The sequence below is a fragment of the Anarhichas minor genome, unplaced genomic scaffold (assembly GCF_050575085.1).
Source record: "Anarhichas minor isolate MPS153535 unplaced genomic scaffold, ASM5057508v1 ptg000055l, whole genome shotgun sequence".
In the NCBI taxonomy this organism is placed as follows: domain Eukaryota; kingdom Metazoa; phylum Chordata; class Actinopteri; order Perciformes; family Anarhichadidae; genus Anarhichas; species Anarhichas minor.
The window spans coordinates 1,882,347-1,907,289 of record NW_027466501.1 but is presented as its reverse complement, the minus strand read 5'-3'; the positions used below and the strand labels follow the sequence as shown (position 1 = coordinate 1,907,289).

General features: G+C 43.3%; 4 protein-coding genes and 1 long non-coding RNA gene across 8 annotated transcripts in view; 3 read left to right on the top strand and 2 right to left on the bottom strand.

The window, feature by feature from the left end:
- Positions 1-2,475, bottom strand: part of camk1da (calcium/calmodulin-dependent protein kinase 1Da) — a 43,477-nt gene extending 41,002 nt beyond the window's left edge. Inside the window, exon 1 of the mRNA XM_076075974.1 lies at positions 2,454-2,475. The gene's annotated coding sequence lies outside the window, so the exon portion shown is untranslated. The remainder of the gene's footprint in view (positions 1-2,453) is intronic.
- On the bottom strand, positions 555-7,216 carry cdc123 (cell division cycle 123 homolog (S. cerevisiae)). The gene is made up of 13 exons (XM_076075973.1): positions 6,973-7,216; positions 6,617-6,688; positions 6,237-6,300; positions 5,809-5,841; positions 5,589-5,684; positions 4,699-4,805; positions 4,222-4,273; positions 3,980-4,055; positions 3,259-3,381; positions 3,091-3,119; positions 2,882-2,986; positions 2,638-2,775; positions 555-1,347 (listed from the first exon to the last, which is right to left on the bottom strand). Exons 1-13 carry the CDS (start codon positions 7,044-7,046, stop codon positions 1,291-1,293), a joined length of 1,026 nt encoding a protein of 341 aa, XP_075932088.1. The 5' UTR covers positions 7,047-7,216; the 3' UTR covers positions 555-1,290.
- A 411-nt stretch (positions 7,217-7,627) lies between these two features.
- nudt5 (nudix (nucleoside diphosphate linked moiety X)-type motif 5) lies at positions 7,628-12,896 on the top strand. 3 transcript variants are annotated; one of them, XM_076075975.1, is made up of 9 exons: positions 7,736-8,122; positions 10,371-10,438; positions 10,527-10,579; positions 10,689-10,796; positions 10,976-11,071; positions 11,241-11,342; positions 11,603-11,611; positions 11,699-11,752; positions 11,874-12,896. In XM_076075975.1, the coding sequence occupies exons 1-9, from the start codon at positions 8,066-8,068 to the stop codon at positions 11,981-11,983; spliced, it is 657 nt and encodes a 218-aa protein (XP_075932090.1). In that variant the 5' UTR covers positions 7,736-8,065; the 3' UTR covers positions 11,984-12,896. The 3 variants fall into 3 exon arrangements, 1 of the variants encoding a protein (XP_075932090.1); XR_012947420.1 differs by adding an exon at positions 7,628-7,729 and having other exon boundaries at positions 8,049-8,122; positions 11,241-11,752; XR_012947421.1 differs by having other exon boundaries at positions 7,736-7,954; positions 8,049-8,122; positions 11,241-11,752.
- LOC142931857 (uncharacterized) lies at positions 8,129-9,769 on the top strand. The gene is made up of 2 exons (XR_012947422.1): positions 8,129-9,146; positions 9,306-9,769. It is a non-coding gene; the product is annotated as an uncharacterized LOC142931857 (long non-coding RNA).
- A 2,380-nt stretch (positions 12,897-15,276) lies between the features above and the next one.
- Positions 15,277-24,890, top strand: fbxo18 (F-box DNA helicase 1). 2 transcript variants are annotated; one of them, XR_012947450.1, is made up of 22 exons: positions 15,277-15,712; positions 16,114-16,278; positions 16,469-17,046; positions 17,313-17,449; positions 17,613-17,760; positions 17,844-18,025; positions 18,116-18,190; positions 18,333-18,424; positions 19,055-19,223; positions 19,345-19,561; positions 19,668-19,755; positions 19,854-19,949; positions 20,062-20,198; positions 20,820-20,916; positions 21,060-21,226; positions 21,348-21,411; positions 21,505-21,699; positions 22,294-22,419; positions 22,649-22,755; positions 22,876-22,937; positions 24,046-24,180; positions 24,393-24,532. XR_012947450.1 is itself a non-coding variant. In XM_076076217.1 (21 exons), exons 1-21 carry the CDS (start codon positions 15,694-15,696, stop codon positions 24,549-24,551), a joined length of 3,153 nt encoding a protein of 1,050 aa, XP_075932332.1. In that variant the 5' UTR covers positions 15,277-15,693; the 3' UTR covers positions 24,552-24,890. The 2 variants fall into 2 exon arrangements, 1 of the variants encoding a protein (XP_075932332.1); XM_076076217.1 differs by lacking the exon at positions 22,876-22,937 and having other exon boundaries at positions 24,393-24,890.
- Positions 24,891-24,943: the final 53 nt, after the last annotated feature.

Sequence of the window (24,943 nt, the reverse complement as noted above, 5' to 3'; positions counted from 1 at the left end):
AGCCATCGTTAATGTCATCAGTAACACCTGTGCTTTTCCTCCGGCCACATGTCAAAATGTCTGCTGTGGGGGGCTTCTAATGTTTCCCTGAGGAGTAATTCATCTAAAGTGGTTGAATTAGCTAGTCATTAGTCATTGGCTAAGCTTTGTATTCACTGGTACAGATACTTTAGCTCATCCTCCAGCACCGCAGGTCATACCAGGACACATCCTCCAGGTCTGGCTACTTTGTTTACAGACAGATTTCATTAAAAAAAAATAAAAAAAATAAAAGAGGACTATCGTGCAACAACCCCCACAATATGTGCCCTGTGCACCGTTTCACGTCCACAGCCTTTCACCCGGGGAGCTGTAACTCATCACACCAGCTCTTTCCATCTCCCTGTAACTGTTCAATCAATCCAGAAAAAAAAACACACACAAAATGAACTGCCCTGCACATGCAGAGCTCATTTGGCTCCCGGCGTAATGAGAGCCGTTGGGTGACAAAAAAAGAAAAAGCACAATCAAATGTGCTAGGTTACAGCACCCACCAGGCTTGAGAGCCGAGCCAATACACGACAAGAAGTTTAATGGTGTTTTTCTTTTTGGAGCAACAGTCTACAGTGATGCATGATGGGGGGAAAAACAGAGCTGGAAAAGAGCGCTCGGAGCAATGAGGGTGTCGAAACTGCTCAGAGGGAAATTGGTGAGGTGGGTGAAGAAATGAAAGGTGACTCTGTGATGAACGGCTTCAGTGTTAAATAAAGAAGTCCGACGCACACGGACGGTGAAACGTGTGCGCCGACTAGTTCATTTCTTAACTCCGGGGATGCTATTTGGGCTGCAATAAAGATACATGAACTATTACACACGCTTATTTTAAAGTATAAAAGCAGGCATTCCTTACAGTGTTTGTGAATACATCCGCTTACATTTTATTTCCCTCCATTAAAAAAAAAACAACAACAACTAATCACTCCACCCCCCCCCCCCCCCCCAACACAGAAATTAACAACTAACCGACACCGCAGAGGCCTCCCCTCTCCTGTCTCACCGAGCCATTATGATCGGCAAAGACGGCAGACACTCAGCGGCACAAAATTAATCCTCAGAGAGCCATTACACACGATCAGCCAATTCGACAATTTCCATTAGACTAACGCTGGGGAGCTATTGGAGGAACCCCGGGTACACGGCGCAGCCTTCACAGACGAGCGTGACAGAAAACAGGACAGAGGGGTGAAAGAGTCACTGCATGCAGGAAAACATCATGTGGAGGGCTGCTCTGCTGCTTCCAGATACACGGTGTCACTGTGGAGCGTTCTCCTCCTCTTCCTCCTCAGAATCTTCCTGTTGGCTTTTCTTCTGTTGAGAGAGGAGACAGAACAGGAGAGGAGATTAAACTTCTAGGTTATACTTGAGTGTAGTAGATTCACACAAGGGGGAAAAAAAGACTGAATTTAGATCCTATAACCAACCCGTTTGTTAGTCATTTTACACTCTACAATATCTGTGCATGGCAACAGCAGTCGGGTTTAAGTCAGAGGATGAAAAAAAAAGTAATCATGGACGTGATTGCATTTGTTACATTGATCTTACATTTACATTTTTATCGAACATATATATATATATATATATATATATATATATATATATACGCAATCCAATTCGAAGGATGTAACTTAAATCCCTCCGCTTAAATATTCTGTTTCACTGGGGAATACGTCACACAGCACAGAAGATGAGGACGCCGCAACTTCCCTTTCACTGAGGCATTAAATTATAGTCCTGCAGATTTTAGTTCTGGTTGACAACAGCTGTAGTCACCACTGAGAATGAATGAATATCCATGACACAACCTGCGTTCTTTGTAGCTATACTTGTAAGGACGCAGTTATACTTCCTCCTCAGAATGCCGGGGAGTTCTGGATTACGTCATGACGTAAGTAATGAACAGTGCATAACTTCCATGTCTTGTGTACATGTCGTGTCCCGTGAATACCGTTTGAAACCAGCGTAGGAATGGCGGACCCTGCCACTGCCGATGCAAACTACCAAATAGAGAGGTAACTAATGGGTGTAAATAAATGTAATCCCTATAGCAGTTTAATACAGTAGTTTACATCTATGTCTGTCCAAAATGTCATCATTTCATCATTTTATCCTATTAGACGTTTTTTGTGAAATTATTATAAGTAGCATATGAATTCTTGAGTTACGGACAAAAACGTGTTTTGCGAAGTAACGGTGACCTTTGACCTTTCACCAAATTCTAATCAGTCCAACCTTGAGTCAAGGTCGACATTTGTGCCAAATTTGAAGAAATTCTCTCCTGGTGCTTCTGAGACAGAATCTAATATTAATAATAATTTACGAAGTGATCATCATGCTGTGTTGAAGAAGACTTGAAACTAGCATCTGGGACCATAAATGCATGTTTACAATGTTTGCTGAGGTAATAAATCATAAGTAATAAGAGGGGGGGGGGGGGGGGGGGGGGTTTCTCATATTCTTGCATATAATCAGTATTCTTTTGGCAACCAGAGGAGTCGCCCCCTGCTGGCCATTAGAAGGAATGCAGGATTTACGACTTCTGCGTCAGCTTCACTCGTCAGAACCGAAAGGATGCCGCCTGGTTCTGGAGCAACATCTTACCAGTTTGAGGAAGTCGATGAGTTTGTAAGCGTCTTCTCCAGCGGAGAGGTCGACAAAGTCCCGTGGGATTCGGTAGCTCAGACAGGGACTGGGCTGCACCGTCACCTCGCTGGTGGTGCAGCGGAACGCAGGGCCTTCCTGCACGCACGGAGAAACCACACAGTTGCCACAAAACAGTTCTCAGTATCGATTGACATCTTTTTTTTGTATTTATCTATAGAATGCGTGCGTCATGACGGCTGACCTGCTGCTGGGCGATTTCCCCACCAGACGTCAGCTCCTCCCAGCTGAACAGCAGCGAGTCCGTCACCTCTCCGAATGGGTTCACGTCAATCAGCCACACCCTCCCCTGCAACACACACACACACACGCACAAAATGCATAAGTGTCACTCAGTCTGCAAGCAGCATTTTAAAAAAAATGTACAATATCCAAACCCATCAGTGTGCTTACCTGGCTGTCTCTGTAGACATCAAGCACAACTGTAAAACAGACAAAAGCAACAGTGCAGTCATTTAACATTCACATTATATATATATATATATATTACACATAGACAAAGTTAAATTATTTATTTATCCTGGAAAATAAAAATAAAAAAAGAGTAAGAAAGAAGCTCACAGTCCTCGTCCAGGAAGTTGTACTGGATGTGCTGGCTGAAGAACTGCTCTATGGCGTGAAGGATCTGCTCCTCCTGCTTCAGTACGTGCTGGTAGTGCTGCGTGTAGTCTCTCTGGGAGATGGCTGGGAACAGACGGACGCACCGTTAATCGTTTCTAAAGCAGCCGGCCGAGTGCAGCTCAAACATCATTTCATCACCGATATACAACGGAGAGGTTTTTCAAACCAATTCCAATGTGGGACGTATTCTGCAAAGCAATCCAGCATGTTTCCCTCCTCATCCAACTTAGTGGCCCATTATACAAACGATACAATGGAGATGTGACGACGGTCCCTTTCGTTAAAAACAGTGACGAACTCAGACATTTTCAATAGTAAAAGCACTGCATTTAAAATGTTACTCAAGCAAAAGCACAAACGCATTAGCATCAAAATGTACTTCAAGAAAAAGCACTCATTATACAAAACGGCCCATTTATATCATAAACGGTGGAGCATTAATGTATCTTTTCTTCCAAACTGTAGCGGATAGAGGTGCAAAGCAGCATAAATACCAGAGTAAAGTTAAGACAAGCGCCTCAACAGTGGCCGGTACTTGAGTAGATGTACTTCCCCCGTTGGTTAACAACAATCACTGCTTTCTTTACACCAATATGTTGAGGATTTTTCCAAATGTTTGGACACAAAGCCCGAACGGAGAGGGACAGCGGAGGGCTATTACCGATCAGTTTGTTTTCTTTGACGAAGCAGCGAAACTCTCCGCCAGGAATCAACTCGCTCCACTTTCTCAGGACCAGCTGGGGGGACAGAGGACAACACGGAGGAGGGGCTCAAAGTACCATTCAATTTGACAAATTGATCAGCAAAGTAAGTACTGAATTTCCTTCTGAGCAAAAAGAACTCTGGGAGAATACAACTTGTATTAAACAAGCTAAGAAAAGTAGTATTTAGTTTAAAGAATACCTCATAGTTTAGGACCGGATCTGGGGAGTCCTGGTCACTGCATGCGAGGAATCTGCAGAAGGAAATGAATGACAGTTACAACAGATACAAACTGTATGCATGTTCTGTAGCATCACATGGGTTTGGGGTTTATGATCTCTATTTACAGCTTGGCTGCTGTGTCTTTGCGAGAGAAAAAAACAAGCATATATCACATTGCTTTTTCTAATCTCTCTCTCACGCACACAGCTTCCCCCGAGGCCGTGTGCTGCAGTAAATCACTCGTTGCACTAAATGTTTGTCACGCAGAGCTGAGAGCCGAGAGGTAGAAATCTGCATCACGGCAATTTCTGCAGCTGCCACTTTTTGTGTTTTGCTGCAGACTGAAATCAGACTGCCAAACATAACCAAACCTGGCTGTTGTATTATTTATTTGTTTTTTTGGTGGTGGTGGTGGTCATATGGTGCGTGACCATGCTGCTGGATGGAAAGGCTTACGGCTGGGTGAGGTCGTGGGTGATGAAGTCGGAACTTTTGAAGAGCAGAAATATATCGCTGAGGCTGTCACACTGCAGGGAACTGTTCAGAGCGATCCAGTTGGCATCCTGAAAGGGACACACACACACACACACACACACACACACACACACACACACACACACACACACACACACACACACACACACACACACACACACACACACACACACACACACACACACACACACACACACACACGCTTAAAGCTGGCAGTGGTGCAAGAAGCAATCCATATTCTTCATTAGCCAGCAAATGATTTGGTCGTGCTAATATAATAATAAAAAACAGGTCATGTTGTTACGCTTTACTAATTAATTCACCTCTGCTCAATTAAAAACTGTTTTTCCTTTTTCTTTGAAAAAATAGTTCACATCCAAAATGACCATTTGTATTTCAATTACTCAACCTTGAATAAAAAACTTTTTTTTCTCTCAAGCCGCCAAGGTGACGGAAGCAAAAGAAGAAAAAAAAAACACAAAGAAAAGTCTTGATGAATGAAAGTTAATGAGGTAGCAAAACTTTATCAAAACATCTGTTTACCAACTCTCACACACATTGCTTTGCTGTTGTTACATGTGTTAATGTCTTGATGAATTGACATGAATGGGGGCCACATTCAACAACAGCAAAGCAGTGTGTGTGTGTGAGTTTGTAAACAGATGTTTTGATATAGTTTTGCTGCCTTATTTACTTCCGAATTCATCAAGACTTTTCTTCGCTTTCAGACTCTCTGTTCGCCGCAGAAGCATGTGAGATAAAAAACTAAGTTTTCATCAAGAGCTTAAGGTAACTCGGGGTGAGTCACTGATATACGTATTGCTGTAAAGCAGCTGGGTGCAGTGTTTTACCCGTGGAGCGCTCCAGTTGAGTTTGGGAAAGACGCGCCCGCCCAGAGCGTTTATGGCCTCCAGCACCTTAGAAGTGAATTCTGGGAACTCAGGAGCCTATCACACACACGTAAATGCAAATGCAAATTTCAGACGGTAAATGTTTTATCAGGTGGGCGATAAATTCGTTTGATGGGCCTTAAGAACAGACATTGTGATGAGAAGCATTGACTGTACTCACTGTGACAGTGGATGTTGTTTCATCATCTGACCACTAGAGGGAAGTAGAGAACAAGAAACAGGGCCGCAGGGTAAACATCAACATTAAATACAGTTCTGTTTCACCTGTGTGTTGGAGCTACACGTAATGTAACGAGACAGGTAACTAATGAAGAGAATATGATGACATTGCCCCCTAATCAAAAAAAATTACAAAGTGACATCTCAGATTGTAGCAGAGGTCTGAGGCCTTTCTGCAAAAAACAAAGCATACAAAGCGATATCTAAGTGTACAGATATCTCTTTTGTCAGTTTCTTCCTGCAAAAAATACGAAACATTTTAAGATTGTGAGTAAGTGAAACAATGACCCGTTTCCTTTCCAGGAAATGCAGCAAAATAAGAGAGAGCCCCGGAGTGGACAAACAACCACAAAGTTTCCGTTTCCGTACCTGAACGTCTTCCTCTGCGTCAGAGTCGCTGTTGTTGGTGTGTGTCGGCTGTGTGTTGTGGTCACTGAAGGGAAGAGAAACAATAGACGGTATTTGTCAATCAGGCAGCTGCATCGGAGACAAGACAGACCTGATGACCATAATGCACATTTCAGATCGAGGACCAAATGTTCTTATGGTCAATCTGTAGCAGCACGTGTCCACTATGAAAAAACCAAAAGCATCTTACTCTCGATGCTTCTCAAATATAACTAGTGCCAATCAAAGACTAAAGGAGGAGCAGCAAGATGGAGCTGATTTTTGGCATGGTGTTTTCAGGTTCATTCCAACAATGGCAACTTGAACAGAATGTGTGTTTGCGCGTGTCAGTGGCCTCGTACCTCCCAGAGACTACCAGTGTGCCGTCGTCCAGTAAATAGTCTATTACATTCTGAGGCAGTGGAAGAATCAGACTGGAATAAAGAACAAACACGATACCACAAATGAATACGTGTAAACAATACAATAAATAATAGACAACAGACAAACGGAAGGAAGAGATGGAATAATGAAAACGATTTAAACATAATTGTGTAGCATGGAACACGTGATACATGTGAAGATAGGTAAGAAACAAGAGATGGAAGCTAGCTTTTTTCTGCTTCTGTTTGGGAGCTAACGTTAGCTTTTGGCTAAATGGACAGCACCGACGATGAAAATATTTCTTGGAATTTCTGTACAAATGTCAGCTGTCTACCTTTTAATCGTATGTTGCTTGAATATCGGATACCAAACCGAAAACTGACAGTTGACAACTTGCTCCTTCTTCATGCTGCAATATCCTTTAACGGAAAAGAGTCCATCGGTAAATATCTTCCGAACCCGCGATGTTTTAAAAAATGTCGGGGCTACAGTCTCATTTAACGCCTTGACATTTTGAGGCAATACTGCATCCTAATTGCACTGTTACCAACGAGTTTGAATCTATTAAAAGGCTATTGTTGAAACAGTCAACGTCATTTTGATCGAATTATGTAATCAATTTGTGTTTACAGAGGGGGAAGCCTTTTTCGGGTGCACACATAAAAACCGCTGACTTGCAACATAGATCGTTTATTAAAGTGAGAAAACACCCAATGCCTTAAAAAACTTTAACGCCACTATTTATTCTCACGGTTCAGTTCTCTATATTTTCAAATGTGACATTATTAATGCAACTACATAATACATAAGCACAGTTAATGAGAACGGAGCCATTATCTTGCGATACTAGTCAACCTTTTTGCTGTCAACTAACCCTATTCATTAATCTATTGTAAATTATTACTAAATCTTGCATTATCCCCAAAACGTGTTTTTAGTTGGTACTCAAGAAAAACATGAACTATTAAGTATAGTCTTTCACCTCATTGAAGGATAAAACTAGACTCAGGTGACGTTTGCGGTACCCGGAAGTGGTGGTAGAGTGACTCCTCACTGCTTCTTTCCGATCTCTACTACGGTGGGGATTTCACGTGAGTTTAGTTTAGTTTTGTTCATTTTAAATGATTGTCTAAAGTTTCAATTGCACGAGCTCCGAACCCCGGTGGCAAGTGCTAAGTGTAAAGCAGCTAGCTAGCGTTAAAGAAAGAAAGAAAGAAAGAAAGAAAGAAATAGAAAGGCTAACAGTGAAAATGTAATGCGGGGAGTTGAACCCTTGGTTTAATTTGGTTAGCATTGCCTGGCTGTAGCAGCTAGCGGTAATTGAGCAACTCATGACGAGAAACGTCCAACATTAGCTAACGTTAGCACTCTGTGTGTGTTTCTCTGACTCGACTTTCCTCATTTTTTCAGTTGTCCAGATAGTGAAAATGAGCAACTCCGAGGAACCCAACGTGACTACTGCTCCACATATAGTGAAAGAAGAGGCAAGTAAACGCAACACATTACGTCCGTAGCCTTCAAATGCTCCACGTGAAGCTGTAATGCACACTGTCCAGCTTTTGAGACCTCTATTTGCTTACTCGTGGCAAACCTCTAGACCTCTACAGTCCCTGACAAAAGTATTGTCGCTTGGGTACAAGTTGACCTTAAGTGCCCCTCAAATATATTTGTAATCAATTTTTTTTTTTACAAGAAATGGCTAATTTCAATCCCAACAGCTTTTGAAATAATGTTTTGGTGCCAAACGAAACTGCTGAAAAGCATTCTAACGTTCACAGCTTGGTAAAGCCCACTGAGTCAGTTTTTGCAAAGACAAAAGTCTTGTCGCCTTGTCATTTGATGCACCCAATCCTAGATTACAGCCTCACCTGTGATCAATAATTGATCAATCAATTAGTGGGTGTGTATAAAAAGAACCCCAGCACACCAGACCTTCACATCAACTGCAACTTGACCTCTGACAACATGCCTAAGATTCACCCTGAGACCAAAGCGTTGATTATCAAGAGGCTGAAGACCAGATCCACTGCTGAGGTGGCTGACACCTTCAATGTGTCTCAGCATCAAGTACAAAGAATAAGAAAAAGATTTGAAGAGACTGGAGATGTTTTTGACAAGCCCAGGTCCGGCAGACCCCGCAAGACAACTGCTCGGGAGGACCGTTTGTTGGCTCGAAAATCCAAGGCCAGCCCCTTTTCCACTGCAGCAGAGCTCCACCAGGCCTGGTCACCTCAAGTCCCCGTGTCAACCAGGACAGTTTGTAGAATTCTGTCTCAAAATGGCCTCCATGGTCGAATCAGTGCCCAGAAACCAGCACTAAACAAAAGGCAATTAAAAAAACGTGTGGCATTTGCCAAGGCCCACAGCCTGCTAAAAGGATGGACGCTGGAAAAGTGGCAGAAGGTGGATTTCTCAGATGAATCTTCGGTTGAATTACATCACAGCCGCCGCAAATATTGCAGGAGACCTACTGGAGCCCGCATGGATCCGAGATTCACCCAGAAAACAGTTAAGTTTGGTGGCGGAAAAATCATGGTCTGGGGTTACATCCAGTGTGGGGGTGTGCGAGAGATTTGCAGGGTGGAAGGCAATATCAATAGCCTAAAATATCAAGAAGTATGAGCTACCTCTTACATTCCCAACCATAAAAGGGGTCAAATTTTGCAGCAGGATGGTGCTCCATCGCATACTTCCATCTCTACATCAAAGTTCCTCAAGGCGAAGAAGATCAAGGTGCTCCAGGACTGGCCAGCCCAGTCACCAGACATGAACATCATTGAGCATGTCTGGGGTAGAATGAAAGAGGAAGCATGGAAGACGAAACCAAAGAATCTTGATGAACTCTGGGAGGCATGTAAGACTGCTTTCTTTGCTATTCCTGATGACTTCATCAATAAATTGTATGAATCATTGTCGAACCGCATGGATGCAGTCCTTCAAGCTCATGGAAGTCATACAAGATATTAAATATGGATCTCACAGCACCACTACTTAATTCACTGATGTTATGCAACATATTTTTGTATTTGAAGTAAATTATTTGTTCAATTTTCACATTACTCTCTGTAGGCGACAAAACTTTTGTCTTGCCAAAATCTGACCTTACTGTGTTTATTAAATGATCAATCTTTCTTCAGTGAAGCAAATTTATTTTAGTATATTAAACATAATTTGGGAGGGTTTTAGCTTTCATATGAGCCATTTCTAAAACCAATGGATTAATTAAAAGTCAGGTTATAAGCTGTTGTTTCTACAAAATGGATAAGTGACAAGACTTTTGTCAGGGACTGTATTTGCTTACTCGCGGCACCCGATTGAGTCCATATTCTTTGCCAAAGTTAATACTTTGTGTTTACTAATCAATAAGTACAAAGGTTACATCCATTTTTTTTTTTTTTTGGACCTACCTTTTTCCAAAAAAATGTTACGATTGTTCATTGATATGAGTATTCTCAAAGATGAGTTAATCAAAACACGACAAAAGTTGCTGTGTACATCTCACAGTTAAACATTTCCCAATTACTCAAATTAAACCAAATTGCCCTTTAGATTTATCGATTGACACATGAAATGAATGTGTTTGATTTATTCCTTTGCTTGCATTTTTGCAGAACCTTCCCTTCAGCATACCACATGCATGCTTCTCTGTGGGGCAGTTTCTACTGTTGATTAGTAGAGTAGTAGCTCACACTGGAAGCTGTTTTTTGCGTGTTGACTCGGTGTGTTTTTCAGCTCATGGCAGCAGGAAAATGGCTGAAGCTGGAGAAGACCACATACGTGGACCGTGCTGGAAGCACCAGGTACTGTCCCGCCTTTCGACGGCCACGATCTTCACAATCTCACACACACACACACAGTTTTTAACCCCCTTGTTTTTTCGTTCACCAGAGCCTGGGAGACGGTGAAAAGAACAACGAGGCAAACCAACACAGAAGCAGACGGTGAGCGTCACCGTATATAAATATAAATAAATATATATACATTTGCTGTTTCACCTGGTCAGTCGAGCTCGCGCTGAGTCCCGCAGGCTGTAACGCACTTCTCCTGCAGGTGTTGGGATTATCGCCCTGCTGAAGCGGACGCTCCACAAAGACTGCGTGGTGATGGTGAAGCAGTTTCGTCCTCCCATGGGATGCCACACTCTGGAGTTTCCTGCAGGTCGGAAGGTTTTTCCAAAAATGCGGAGCTTATTGAAAAGTCCTTCAATTAGATATCCAACTTTTCATGTTTCTCAGTCTCCGAAACATTTCATTTCTTTTGGGAGAGACTGTCGGGCCTTTTGTAATCTATCGATGCCACATCTGTGTTTTCTTTTTATTTGTTTGTGCTGTGCTCAGGGTTGATTGACGAGGGGGAAAGTGCAGAGGCGGCTGCGTTAAGGGAGCTAAAAGAAGAGACCGGCTACAAAGGGGAAGTAGTGGGAATCACTCCAGGTATCCTCGCACTAAGATTTGCTGTACGCGTGATTGCATAAGCTGCCTCTCTTGGATGCATCGTATCTCCTGTGTGTGTGTTGGAGAGGTTCAGGGGTCAAGCACTGCAAAGTGATAAGAAGTTTCATACAATTCAAGTAGAGTAGTAATGTTGTTGTCTTGATCACAGTGACCTGCCTGGACCCCGGTCTGTCTAACTGCACCACCCAGATGGTCATGGTCAACATCAACGGAGACGAGGGGGAGAACATCAACCCAACGCAACAGCTCGGTGAGGAGACTGATAGGATTCATTCACTTCTCCCCCGCTCTCTTGTCTAAACAAACATTTACTCTCTTATTCTTTTACTATTTTATCCTCAAGTGGCACGTATGAGTGATTCAAGAGAACATTTTGCCGTTATCACTGATCATTTTCTCTTCTGGGTACAAACAAAATAAGAGCAATAACGCGAAACCTCGCAAAAAGAAAAGCCTGTAATATAACATAACATGTTCACTAATTTAGTTCTCTTTTGTTCTAAATTACAGGCAATGGAGGTGAGTTATTTTCCTTTTTATTAAATCAGAAATAATCATATTTGTTTTCATCATAGAGCGAATCAAGCCTGTATTCTCTCGTTGCAGAATTTGTTGAAGTCATTCTCTTACCTCTTGATGAATTCAAGGTGAAAATAGATGGTGAGGCTGCAGTTTTTTTTCCAGAGTGATGATGTCATTACGAGAGCGAGGCGTCCTATTCGGACCACCACAGACAAAGCTGACTTATGCCCCCCCCCTCCCCCCGTTCTTTATCCGGCAGATCTGATGAAGAAAGAAAAAATCGTGGTGGACGCCAAAGTGTACATCTTCGCCATGGGGATGGTTCAGGCCTTCTTTAAGCCGAGGGAGCTCCCTGTCCTGAAGCAGTGAAGGGAAACGTCCAGGATGAGGATGAGAGAAGAAGAAATGTCTTTTCTGTTGCATAGGGCTCGCTACACAGGACTGAAAAATCTGTATTGGAAAAGGAAAAAAATTCTAATAAGAAATAATATGAAAAGTTGTTGCATTGTGGTTTTAGACGCCACGTAACCTCATATTTTAATATCTGTTTCTGTGATGTATAACGACCATCCATAGAGCAAAATGAAAGATGGAAGACACCATTACAACTGTGTGTGATAAACATACTGAACGCACAAATCTAATTATGAAATGGAAGTCTGGAAAACGCCTTGTATTTGGGAAGTGAACCCATGATGGAGCTCTGTTTACATGTAGCGGCCCACTTTGTTGTCTGTATGGAGGTACTACCAAACACCTCAAGGACTGAAACGTACTCTGGTGGGGCCCATTGTTTCATCGTTTGCACACTTAACACAGAATATGTTTCAGTCTCGAAAGACTAATAACTTCCAGGTTTTTTTTATGAGATTACATGTAGTTTGATGAGACCATTTTTAATTGAGTGATAAGAAAAACATTCCTTAAATACCGTTTTGCCGACTTTAATGGGAGGAACGAATTCACCTGAAAACACTTTAAGCATGCATACTGAAATGCATCATGGGAACTGAAGCAACGCTCCCTTCAGAGGAAGTAGACGACCAGTTAGTTACAAAATAACCCATAGTGATAATAGTTACATGTAGTATTTGTTTTATGTATTAACAAAATGTGCAACAGATGCTGTCGCCATAAAGGCAGCGACTGATTAATATGAAATAATTCATGCTGTGCCTCCAACCTCACGGTGCAATGAACTGGACATTGACGCAGTACTCACCTTAGCGACTAGAACATACTGACCAATGAATAAATGTGATGCTACTTTTGCTTTCCCGAATCGGTGTTTGTGTCTCAAACTGACTTCTGCAACAGCTGACAAAGGGATGGAAGGGAAAGTACTTCCTACGTGTGCCCGAGCTTAGTAGTAGTATGCACACATGTGACATGAGGTCCTACAAATAGCTTTGTAAGTGGTAATGCTCTGCTGTGATTTGCTGCACCTTCCTCTTTCATTTTTAAATTCATGAACACATTCATATACACACATTTCTTAAAATGGTAAACCCTTATAAATATTAAACATTTAATACTGGATTTGTTTGATAGCATCCGAGCACTTACTATTGTTTCCTGTCCCACACTTAGTGAGAAATTAAGGGGTAACTGTAAGTGTGGGTGAACAGATTAGCTGCCGAGTTAAGTGTCCCCTTTTATTTCAGTTTAGGCTATAAATTGTATACCAGCTGAGCTGGAGGTGAGTATGAGCTTAATAAAGTGACCAAATATAAACTACTTTATCATGTAAAGAGAAAGTAATGTTTGCTATTGTGTGAAGGACATTCAGTATTCTACACCTGTTTATACATGTAAAAATCACTAATTTATTAATTCTAATATTTGTTGTCTTCCTAACTTAATTATTTTAATAGTTTTTTTTACTCTTTTCAAGACAAGATGGATGCCTGTGTTTGAAGGGAGTAAGCTGCACATTAAAGGAATAGTTTTTAATTTTGAGAAATACATTCATTCACTTTCTGGCTGACGGTTAGATGAGAAGATTGATACCACTCTGTAAATATGAAGCTGGAGCCAACAGTCGCTTAGCTTAGCTTAGCTTAGCATAGCATGAAGACTGGAAAACAGGCTGGCCCTGAACAAAGGAAACAGAATCCAGCAGATCTCAAGTTCACTAATTCACACGTTATATCTTGTTTGTTTAATTTGCACAAAAACTCAACTGTTAAAACTAATTTGTCATAATTAAGCTAAGATTAACTAAGCTAAGCTAACCGACTGCGACATAAAGTGGTGACAAGATCAAGTTAGCATGCTAATCTTACAGCCACCTTCTTTAACAATGTTCCACTGCTTCAATAGTGTCAAAGATGAAGCCTACAAATGTTTTCTAGACTCAAATAACTTGTGACCCTACTGATTAATGCAGATTTATTCAGACATGGATTAGTCTGCAGGCCAACACTTCAACTGAAGTCTTGGAGACACTGACACTAACAGTAGACCAAGAGAAGGATCCACATTCCTGACTTGTTTTTGGTATCACAGGGCATGACTCTCCCTGGGTCTTTGGCCTTCCTGGAGCCACTGATCACACAACCAATGAGGTGTGAGGAAGCTCCAGCACCACAGCAGTCCACTCAGCACACTGAACCACCTTCAGCTCCACACTTTCTACACTTGACTGCTTTGAGGTTGAGTTCAGTTAAATAATAAAAAAATTATCAGACATGTAAAATGGTCCTGTGTTATGTCACATACTTTACCTTTACTGATGTGAACATGAATCTTCTTCAGTAGTTCATCTGTTAAAGGTGACATTGGCAGCTGACCTGCTTCCATGACTTTGTCACCATGAGTGTGTTTCAACTAGCATGTTTATAGCATGTATTTTTGACTAAATCAATGCAATTCCTCCTCCAACTCGCACACATACAATGAGGCTAGAACAAAATGTTGAGTAGATAAAACATTGACAAAAAACTTGGCTTTTCATTAAAAATTTCATCAAAAGGATTTCATGACCACAGACGTCAGGGTGACGGGCCTGTAGTCATTTAATCCTGTGTTGGAGGATTTCTTGGGGACCGGGATGATCGTGGAGCGTTTGAAGCATGAGGGGACTTCACACAGCTTCAGTGATCGGTTGAAGATCTGCGTGAAGATGGGGGCCAGCTGGTGTAGTTTGTGAGTACTTGCAGGCCTCTCCACACTGACAAGGGGTCGTTGACTGAAAACTTTTTTTCCAGCTTTTTAGTGTAGCTCTCCCTCGTCAGTGTGTTTCTGGCCTGGTTGCAGGATCCTGTCCCCACTTCTGTAGGCCTCCTTAGCCCGACGAAGCTGCCTGAGTCTTGCAGTAAACCAGGGTTTATTGTTGATGTATGTGCAGAAGGTCCTCAAAAAAACTGATGTATGATGTCAGTGTCAGTGAGCCCATCCAGGTCTGTAGCAGCAGCCTCAAGGACATGCTCGGTTACTGAGTCTAATCAAACATTGATGACTCTAAATGTTCATAAACTATATACTTTACATTATTTATTATCACTGATGAACCACAAGAAGTTTATATCGTTTTTGAACCGTACTTTGCCGTAGGAATCATTCAAATATATTTTTTGTAAGTTTCGCTTTACGCTGTGCGCGCGCGCCCCCGCGAGGTGCATTCATCTTTTGGTGTGCGTGCGCAACACCGCAAACACTGACCAATCCTGTGGCTTCGTGACCAAAATAAAGAGTTGAAAACCTCTGCCGAAATTGTTGCTGGTTGATGACTTGGAAGCGTTTTCTAAAGCCACAAATACTAAAAATGCATGTCAACGTTAGTGAGTCAATTGACTACTTCCAGGGCGGTACGTTTAAGTTTCTGAACAAGTTGGTGTTTAGAAACACAAGTGATAAGTAGTGTTAGCTTAGTATGCTAGCACAACAGTCGTTGTTTACTACGGCTTAATAAACGTTAGCCCTAGCGCTGACACTTCGAGTCTGCATCTTTTCTGCAAGCTACGACGACGGCATTTCTGCGCGAATGAGTTTGTTTTAGGCCCCAGCAAACCAAACCTGAATCTTTAACGCTAGCCACGTAGTTCTGTGACTAAAAGACGGATGCGCTGGACACTAAGATGGAGATGGCTGCTAAGGGTAAGTTCGAAGTTGAGGCGAGTGACTTAAGTTAGCTAGCTAGCTTACTAAACGTAACGCGTCCGTCAGAAAAAAAGAGAACGTTTAAACAACTTCACTTTGTGTTATAGAGATAGTATTTAGTGAAGTCTGAGTCCGACATTGGCATTTGGGTTAAATACAGATAATGAACAGTAACACCAAACGTAGACAAACTCTTTTGAAAAGAGTCAATGATAAGAGAAGATGGAGAGTAGAAAACTAGCCTATTTGGCTATCCTTAGCACTTTTAAAGATTGAGCAATTCATTTTCAGATATGAAGACTAAAGAATGGCTTGCATTGCATAAGGACAATCCTAATACAGTGGTTTGTGGCGTGCTGACATGACTTGAATGTTGTTTGCTGTTGTCGTTTTTCTAGGAAAGGCCAAAAGGAGGCACCTGAATGCGGGGCAGTGTGATGACCTGGGACAAAGTGCAGAGGGCACTAACGCCCTCACCCAGCCCCAAACCGTCAACCACGCCCAGGGCACCCGCAACCCCACTCGGCTTTACCCCAGGACCCCCACCAAGAGACGGAAGTGTGGTAATGTGCTGTAAACCATCTGCTTCAAATGTTTTGACAAAATCGTACCCAAAGTAACATCTGTGCATGGGAAAAAAAGTTATTATTTTCAGTATCCTGACACGCATTTCTTTCCTTCACCAGCCTTTGGTTAGAAAGTCCTAATGTTGTCACACATTAAATCTTTGTTCTTTCTCTCTCACACCATCAGCATCGGCCTCAGGAAGTCCCTCCGGGCAACAGAAGGTCATCGGCAACTTCTTCTCTGTGACGGGAGTCCTCAGTTCCAGTCCGCACAAATCCTCCCAGCCCTGCACGTCCACACGCACAAATGGACTCATTGGAAAGCTTTTTCCCGAAGATGAGCCGGGGGTTATGAAAGAGGAGGATGACGACGATGTCCGCCTGTTAGCTGTCCCGTTGGCGGCAGACCCTGAAGAAGAAGAAGAAGAGGAGGAGGTTGACGATGTTAGCCTTTTAGCTGCAGAGTTGGTGCCAAAGGAGGAGGCCGCTGTCGATCATCTGGAGGGAATCACAGCAGAGATGTTTGGAGATGATGATGAATTTGACAGTGACATTCACGACGTGGAGGAGGAGGTGGAGGCCCTGCCTGACGCCCACTTTGGGCTCCTGGGTAGCAGGAAGGTCTTGCTTGATCCCCAGGGCTGCATGGATGATCTTCCGGAGGAGGTGCTGAGGCAAATACTGTGCCTCGTCCCTGCCCGGGACCTCTACTGCTGTGTCAGCCGCGTCTGCCATCACTGGAGGAACATCGTCCAGGACACCAAGGTCAAACAAACCACAGAATTTCATTAAGTTACATATTAGCAGCAAGCTGAGGGGGGGTTATGTTGAAGTAAGTGTGTAGTTGCTGGAGAAATGTGTTTAAGCAAGTTCCCATGTAAAAAAAAAAAAAATGTTTGAGAGATGAACTTTGCGTGAACACTGTTGAGTTTTTTTAGGAGAGTAGTTTATCCGTCTCTCGTGGTTGGACATTGCCGTAATGGTATTTAAAGCTCGCAAAATGAACATTGTTGTTTTGGATGTTTGTGCAGTTCGTCCCCTTCAAGAAAAAATACTTCCGCTACATGACGAGGGAGAAGGAAACGGTGCGGGAGATCTCTTCCATCCTGAGGAACAGCGGCATTACAGATCCAGCATCATCACAGTACAGCATGCGACACCTTGTTGTGTAAGTCTGCATTTCCTTTAGCAAGGGACATTTATGTAACCGCACATGTAGACTAATCTGTAGACTAAATCACGCACTCTACATTCTAGAATTCAACAAAATTTAACGCAAGTCTTTGTTTTTATATATATTGGATGATTGTCACTGTGTGTGTTTGGGTCAGTTTAATGGCTCAGCATACGGTCGGAGAGCGGGTGAGGCCGGAGGACGTTCTGGAGTGTGTCAAGAAACATCGACTTTTTCCTCACGCCGAAGCCTCCATCAGATTACGTATTCCTGATATTCAGAAGTTCTTCAACCTTGGCAATAAGGTATGACACACACACACAAATACACAAAGGTCCTCTGGTAATCATATGGAGAAAATGATGTTCACATCATTTCCAATCCCCAGGGTCCCGACCCGTACGCGGCCATGGCGGTCATATTGCTCCTGAGTGAGAGCGTCGGGGACGTGCAGGCCTTGGTGTCTCTGCTCACCAGCTGCATGTCGGACACCGCCATCACAGAGTACCTCAGCCACATGGCCATGATGTTGCTCGCCATGAAGAGGAGCTGGGTCAAGATTAGCAGCCGGTAAGTGCTGCAGGTGTCGGCACCTTAAATTCACACATCTTCCTCGTTGGCTTCCTCGTGATTTGTTTTCTTTCTTTCTTGTCTCTCCAGGTTGCATTACAACATCTACTACATACTTCACTTGATGGAGAACGGCCCCTTTTCTGTCGGCTCCGGACAGAGCCGGTGAGGACCAAAATGCATTGGTGTCACTGATGTGCATGAGAAATCCGCCAACAGGAAGTGGACTGAAGTAATGGATATCTGAGGAGTTTTACCTTTTTAACAGTCCCCGTTTGGTGTGTGTTTTTGTGTGTGTTTCTGCTAGGCGGTCTCAGATTCAGCTCACAGGTGAACAGCAGCAGATCCTCAGCCATGACGTCCAGGGGGACCATGTGGTCAAGATCGTGGCTTTTGCAGGTGCAGTGGCAGCACCATGACCGTCCACTTTCTATAAAATGTTTAACTTCGTCAAGAACACAGAAAAATCCAATGATTAAATAAGTAATGTGGCATAGAAAACAATCGGATCAGAATCTGTTTAGTTGCCAAGTAGGTTTTCACACTGTTTTTACTGTTATTATTATTTACTGTGGCTCAGACACACAGCACTTGCATCTAAACATAAAAACCATTGACTTGCACTTTACGCCATCCACTGTAGCCCTTTCCACATGTAGTGTTTGTGTGAAATAGGAACACTAGTGGGTTAGGAACCCTCTCTCCAGACTTTTCTTTTCAAGACTTTTTCAGGCAATGACGGGTATCTTTCGGTGGCATGTTGGCTCTTAAGTTGACGAAAAATAGGTTAAGTAATACATCGTGAAACATGTTTTCATAATATCTGATATTTGAATCATTGTTTCTTTTAAATGCAATTACATGTTGCAAGAAAGCTGTGTGTCATTGTGAACCTTGCAGCCTTTAACCGCTGGAGAACAGTAATCAGTTTTGTGTCAGTGCTGCTGCGCGAGGTGCGATGTGGGCCCAGCCGTGCAGGTCAGACGCCGGTGGCGATCGTAGCTGAACGGTCCATGTTGTCCGCCGCAGGTACGGGGAAGACGACCACGTTGGTGAAGTACGCCGAGCAGCGGCCGCACCTCCGCTTCCTGTACGTGGCCTTCAACAAGTCGGTGGCCAGTGAGGCGCAGCGCCGTTTCCCCAGCAACGTGGCCTGCAAGACCGTCCACTCATTGGCCTACGCCAACGTCGGGAGGAAGTGAGGACCTTCCCCTCAGATGTTCTCAATGTGTTCATAAATGCAGAGAGTGGCACCTTTGTCTGTTTCCATTTTAAAACCACATCCCTTGCTGTGCGCCCGTGATCTCCCCCTGCTGCAGGTACCAGTTTCGCCAGAAGCTGACCTTTAACCTGAAGCCGTTCGCCATCAACTCTGTTCTGCCCCAGGGCCGCGGCGGCTTCGTCAGGGCCAAAGTTGTCACCACGACTCTCAACGCCTTCATGGCTTCACCGGACGAGGCCATCACCGTCGGACACGTCCCCAGCTTCCGCAAGGTCAAGGACCGGAAGGAGATTATATTGGAGGACGAAAAAGTGGTATGAAGACCGCTTTAGTGCAAGTAAATAGTAAGCGTGAGCGCTGCAAAGGTCACATTGAAACCATGGGTCTTTTTTTATTTATTTTTTTATTGTGCAATTCTAGTTGTTTGCGCGTGAAGCGCAGACGATCTGGAACAAAATGAAGGATCTCAATGAAACCAAAGTAGACGCCTACTACATGACCCACGATGGTACGCCAACAGCAGATGATTTCAATGGATTCAAGTGATTCTGTTCTAGTGTTGGAGGGAATGCTGCGCAGGTGGTCAACGGAACTTTTCATCCTCAGGTTACCTGAAGTTATGGCAGCTCCAGGTCCCCAAGCCCTGCTTGTCTTACCAATACGACGTCCTTTTCATTGACGAGGCCCAGGACTGCACTCCAGGTAACGATGCCCTACCTGTTTACACAGTCCAGGGATTGTGGGAAAAGTCTTATTTGTGACTATAGTGCTCAACTTTGTGACGCCGTCTTCCTTCTCTCTCTCTCTCTCTCAGTCATCATGGATGTGCTTCTGTCGCAGAGTTGTGGGAAAGTCCTGGTGGGAGATCCTCATCAGCAGATCTACACCTTCAAAGGAGCCGTCAATGCGCTCAACCTCGTTGAGCACACGCACATCTTCTACCTGACACAGGTATACACAAGCACCAAACATTACACACTACGGCTCCACAAGGGGGAGCCACTCGCAGCAATCATTTGAACAATGCATAACACTGCTGCTGCCCCATAATATGCCAGAAATAATAATAAGATCAACAATGATGAGTGTTAGCTCAGAGGCATTTAGAAAATGTGCTTCTCATCAGCATTCTGTCTCCTGTCGGCTAATGGTAGTAAAAAACAAACGTAAACTCATATTGTGGAAAGATTCTAAAGTCCACACATCACACCTACCGTGTAGAGAGTTAGGTTATCTTGAACGACAAATCAACGCAATTTAAATAATAATATATTTTAAATTTCTAAATGTGTTATTTAGTAAAAATTGAAGAACGTCCCTATTTGTTACAAATGTCAAAAGTTTTGCAAAAAATATTTTTGAATAGAAATATTTGAAAACAACAACAATGATTAGGGTTATCAAAATAAAACTCCACAATGTTCTCTGTATACCGGGGGTGTTGGGCCTGACCTTGGCCTGACCATGTCTATTAATATTCTGAATGTCGTATATAGAAATGTTGTAACTCTCAGCAGTTCGGTGTGAATCACAAAAAAAATGAACCCTCACACTACTGATGTCTCTGTTCAGAGCTTCCGGTTCGGTGCCGAGATCGCCTACGTGGGTGCCACCATCCTTAAAGTGTGCAAGGGAGTGGAGAAGATTCTCGTGGGAGGAAAGCAAAAAGGTAACCACTGCGAACTTGTAAATATGTTGTCGGCTTAGAAACGTGTACGGTGCTTCAAAAAATACAGATGCTTTTTAGCCCTGGAAGTGGACGTAACATGAGAGTGCCATATTTGTCCCATGTGCTACCTGTCCACTGCACAGGCGGCGTGTGTGATGAGACGGCAGACAGGGTCGGAGAGGCTTTGAGGTCGGGTGTCAGTCTTTGCCCGGGGAAGACGGCCATCTTGTCAAGATGCAATGTCAGTGTTTTCAGCGAAGCCGTCCGGCTCACCGATTCCAACCCGCAGTGCCGCATCCACTTCATAGGAGTGAGTGTATACTAACGGACACGATTAAGGAAGTAATAGCAAGCATGTTTTATGTCGGGGAGACACGTGGGGGTTACATGTGATATCTATCAGGCACTCACAGGTCCGCCTTTTCCTTCAGGGTGTCGATGGTATCGGCCTGAATCGGATCCTGGACATCTATCAGCTGATGGAAGGGACAAAATGTGAGATTCATACACATGTTTACGAGGGTGATCTCTTTTAATTTTATAAATACTAACCCTTTGAGATGCATGTTGAATGTTCTCTTCCTACAGTCATCCGGGATCCTTTGATTCGCCGCTTCGCCAACAATAGTCCGAATGCCTTTTGGGCCTTGAAGAAGTACGTCAAACAGACCGACGACCTGGAGCTGGACGCCAAACTCAACATCGTTGAAAAGTACGGAAAGCGCATCCCCGAGCTGGTGAAGCGCCTGGAAATGTGCTTTGAAGATGACTTCCACAAAGCAGGTACAAACAAGTATGAATGAAGTACTGATCACATACTACTGATTGGTCTCAAACGTATTGACTCTCACAACACCACACAAGGGGACAAACCTCCAAAATGCAACGTGAAATCATGAAATAAATAACAGAATGATTACAGTGTTGCTGTGCAAGTACACCGTATATACTAATGACGGTATGTTTAATAGTCCCGAGCCCATTGCTTCTGTATGAAGCTGTAGATTATTAAAAGCAGATCACAAATACTTTCATGAATAAAAAAAAAAAGACCGTAATCTACTAAACAGTGGGGCTCTGTAGGTTTTAACAAATGTTACTCCAATGGGAGTGAATGGTGTATTCATCTGGGACTAGTTTCAGCGGCAGGATTTTTATAAAACGATACAAATTATTAATCTTTTTTATTTTTCTGAAAAACTCAACTTAGGTTGTTAGAAGATTACAGATATGCTGTATTTCTTTCCCACTGGGATTTGTAGCTTCACTGGTACATTCTAAGATGTAAGATGATATATTTCATATAGATGAGTATTCTAATGCACTCGACTCAGCAACATTGGTAACATCATGATCATGTGACCGGTTTCCTTCCAGACTTCATTGTGGGAACCGTCCACAAGGCCAAAGGTCTGGAGTTCGACACCGTGATGGTGACCGATGACTTTGCCAAGGTTCCCTCTTCAAAGCACAACCTGCACTTCAATCCCGACTTCTCCTTCTGTACGTTTCTTTCTTTTTACATAGATCTTTACGTTGTAGGTTATTTGGTAGACACTCTTGTCCTGGAGGAAGTGTATCTGATATCTCTTACGTTTCTTTTTACTGTTAGTTAGTTAGTTCTGTTCTTAGACGGCCAATATATCAACCAATGTGAACTTATTGCAGAGTTCAAATCACTCTAAAAGTGGTGAACGTTTGAAAACTTTGAATATTTCTCATCCCTGCTCAGCTGATATTGCGGACGATGAGTGGAACCTGCTGTATGTGGCGGTGACTCGTGCCAAGACCTCTCTGATCATCACCAAGTCCATCCGCCGCATCCTCACAGTGGCTGGGGTAAGACCGAATCACACACACATGGCCACTGCATGTTCTAATCATGAGAATGCACATCACACCTCAGACAGAATCACATGATGTTTTTTCCATTTTTATTTCCGTTTCTTCTTGTCTTAGTGGTTGTGTTTCCAGCGAAGTAGAATGTTGCTGTGGTTTTGTCAAAGATCTTGTCTCACACGGTACGATGATTTTAAACAAACTATTTCCTCTGCAAACCTAAGCACTTTCAGGCGCAGTTTCACTCCCACTTTGTGGTTCATTTAAAAATAACGTTGGTAACCACACACACACACACACACACAGTGATCCAGACTGTTTTTTTTTTTCTCCATCTTAACTGTTCTCTGATAAATGCTTTGACTAAAAAGAAAAAAGACAACAAACTGTTTAAAGGCAAAGTCAAAGTTAATTAGTGCTTTAAGAGAAACAAATGAAGTCAAATAAAGCTTTTTTTTAAACATAAACACCAAATAATATATTGCGTGGTCAGGTCTTATGAAGGTACTATGATTATGTGATGTTTTAAATCTCTTGAGGCTTTTTCTTCTCCCTCCCTCCCTCCTGGTGCTCCGCATGATATGCAATCCTGTATTATTTCATGAAAATAGGGCTCATATTTGGTCATTTTTGTCACACTGGTGCTCCTGGTTACAAAATATAGTCGCAGTGTCTCCAAATGTGACTACATGCTCACAGTCTGGATCCCTACCACAGCAGAAGCACCAAACAACTTGCTTTTTAGTCTTTACGGTTTCTCAATCAAGAGGTTTTATGAGGCCCAGATAAGACTAAGTGCTTTTGGAAAAGCCAGTTAATGATCTCCATAGAGCAGATGTGGTGAATCAAGATGCGCTAAAAGCACCAAACAAAGGAAGCAAAGACCAAACTGAGGCAGAGTTTGTGTGCGCTTCACCGTTCGGACTTCTCTTTTTCTTCTCCCCAATGCTGTCATACGAGTTGTATGAACGAATTGCTATCGTTGGCGCCTGAACAGTGCAGAGATGAGAAAAGGAAGTGCTGCATAAAAAAAGATGCCAGATATGTAATGCGACGCGAGATAGTGTGAGCAATAAAGCACAGAGAGCCTGGTAGTGGATCCGCCTCAGCTCGTGTGGTCCGGAAGCACAGAATCCATTGGGCCCCAACCAGCTGGGCCCTTCCCGAGAAGCCGTCGCACCAAAAAAACGCAGCCGCTTGGCCTCAGAATGTTGCATTTTTAACGGTTGCTGGAGCTGGTCTCCCAAACGTTTTTGTTCAAATGTGACAATAACTTCCTGTCGTCTCCAGGAATACTTCCTGAAGTCGGAGATGCCCGGCACCTTGATGAAGGTGGGCGACCCGCTCCCGTGCTGTGTCTCCGACTGCCCCAACTGCACCACGCCCGGCTCAGCGTTCATCATGTGCAAACAGCAGATGAAATGTGTAAGGCTATCAACTCCTTGCTAAGATGGAACTAGCCAATAGTCTAATGCCTCCAGATACGAGATATAGTACAGCACAGTGTCTGGCATGGGGCGATTTACTGTTGGCCTTAATTAGCCAATTAGCATTTTGTGAAGGTTGTGAAGGAGTCATTGCCTGCTATGCTTTTTTTTTAAATTTTTTTTAATTCTCCCTCTTGTGTCCTCATCCAGTCCGACGGCGTGTCTGCCGGCGGCCCGTTGTGCGAGAGGTGTGTGTGGACGCGCATCGGGTCGACTGCCTTCCTCATGACCGACGACGTGCTCTCGATGGCTGAAATACCGCGAGGACTCGGCCACCATGACCACCACATGCTTGGGGGGCTTTTCTAGCGCCGCTCGTCTTCAAGGACTTCGAAACAAGAAATCCGCCATCTTTTGTGCGTTGATGAAAAAGAGACTTTCAAGTCAACAGCCGGCGAGCAACGCTCGGTGTTCGCAGACAACACTGAGACAGACTGACACTGTTTTTAGTTTTCTGAAAACGTGACTGGTTTTATGTGTGTGTTTTTATCCGTGAGCCGAAGGGAATCTGATGTTGTAATATCCAGTTGAGATGCCTTTTTATAACGCTTCCAGCTCCCAGTGGCCATCAGTAGGACTGAGGTTTCATTGGAGAGCACTCTGTGATTGTGTGTTGAATGTTTCATTATTAAAAAAAAAGAAAGAAAACTGTCGGTTCTTGACTTTTTCACTGTTAATCATAAAAAAAAAGTGTATTGTGA

Coding starts and splice junctions, on each gene's coding strand:
- cdc123 (XM_076075973.1), bottom strand. CDS start 7,046: ATGAAGAAGGAGCAAGTTGTCAACTGTCAGTTTTCGGTTTGGTATCCG. Junction 6,689..6,972: donor AAGCAACATACGATTAAAAG/GTAGACAGCTGA, acceptor TCTTTATTCCAG/TCTGATTCTTCCACTGCCTC. Junction 3,120..3,258: donor CAACTTCCTGGACGAGGACT/GTGAGCTTCTTT, acceptor TCTGTTTTACAG/TTGTGCTTGATGTCTACAGA.
- nudt5 (XM_076075975.1), top strand. CDS start 8,066: ATGAGCAACTCCGAGGAACCCAACGTGACTACTGCTCCACATATAGTG. Junction 8,123..10,370: donor CACATATAGTGAAAGAAGAG/GCAAGTAAACGC, acceptor TGTGTTTTTCAG/CTCATGGCAGCAGGAAAATG. Junction 10,439..10,526: donor GACCGTGCTGGAAGCACCAG/GTACTGTCCCGC, acceptor TTCGTTCACCAG/AGCCTGGGAGACGGTGAAAA.
- fbxo18 (XM_076076217.1), top strand. Junction 21,227..21,347: donor GCCGCATCCACTTCATAGGA/GTGAGTGTATAC, acceptor CTTTTCCTTCAG/GGTGTCGATGGTATCGGCCT. Junction 22,420..22,648: donor CAATCCCGACTTCTCCTTCT/GTACGTTTCTTT, acceptor ATCCCTGCTCAG/CTGATATTGCGGACGATGAG.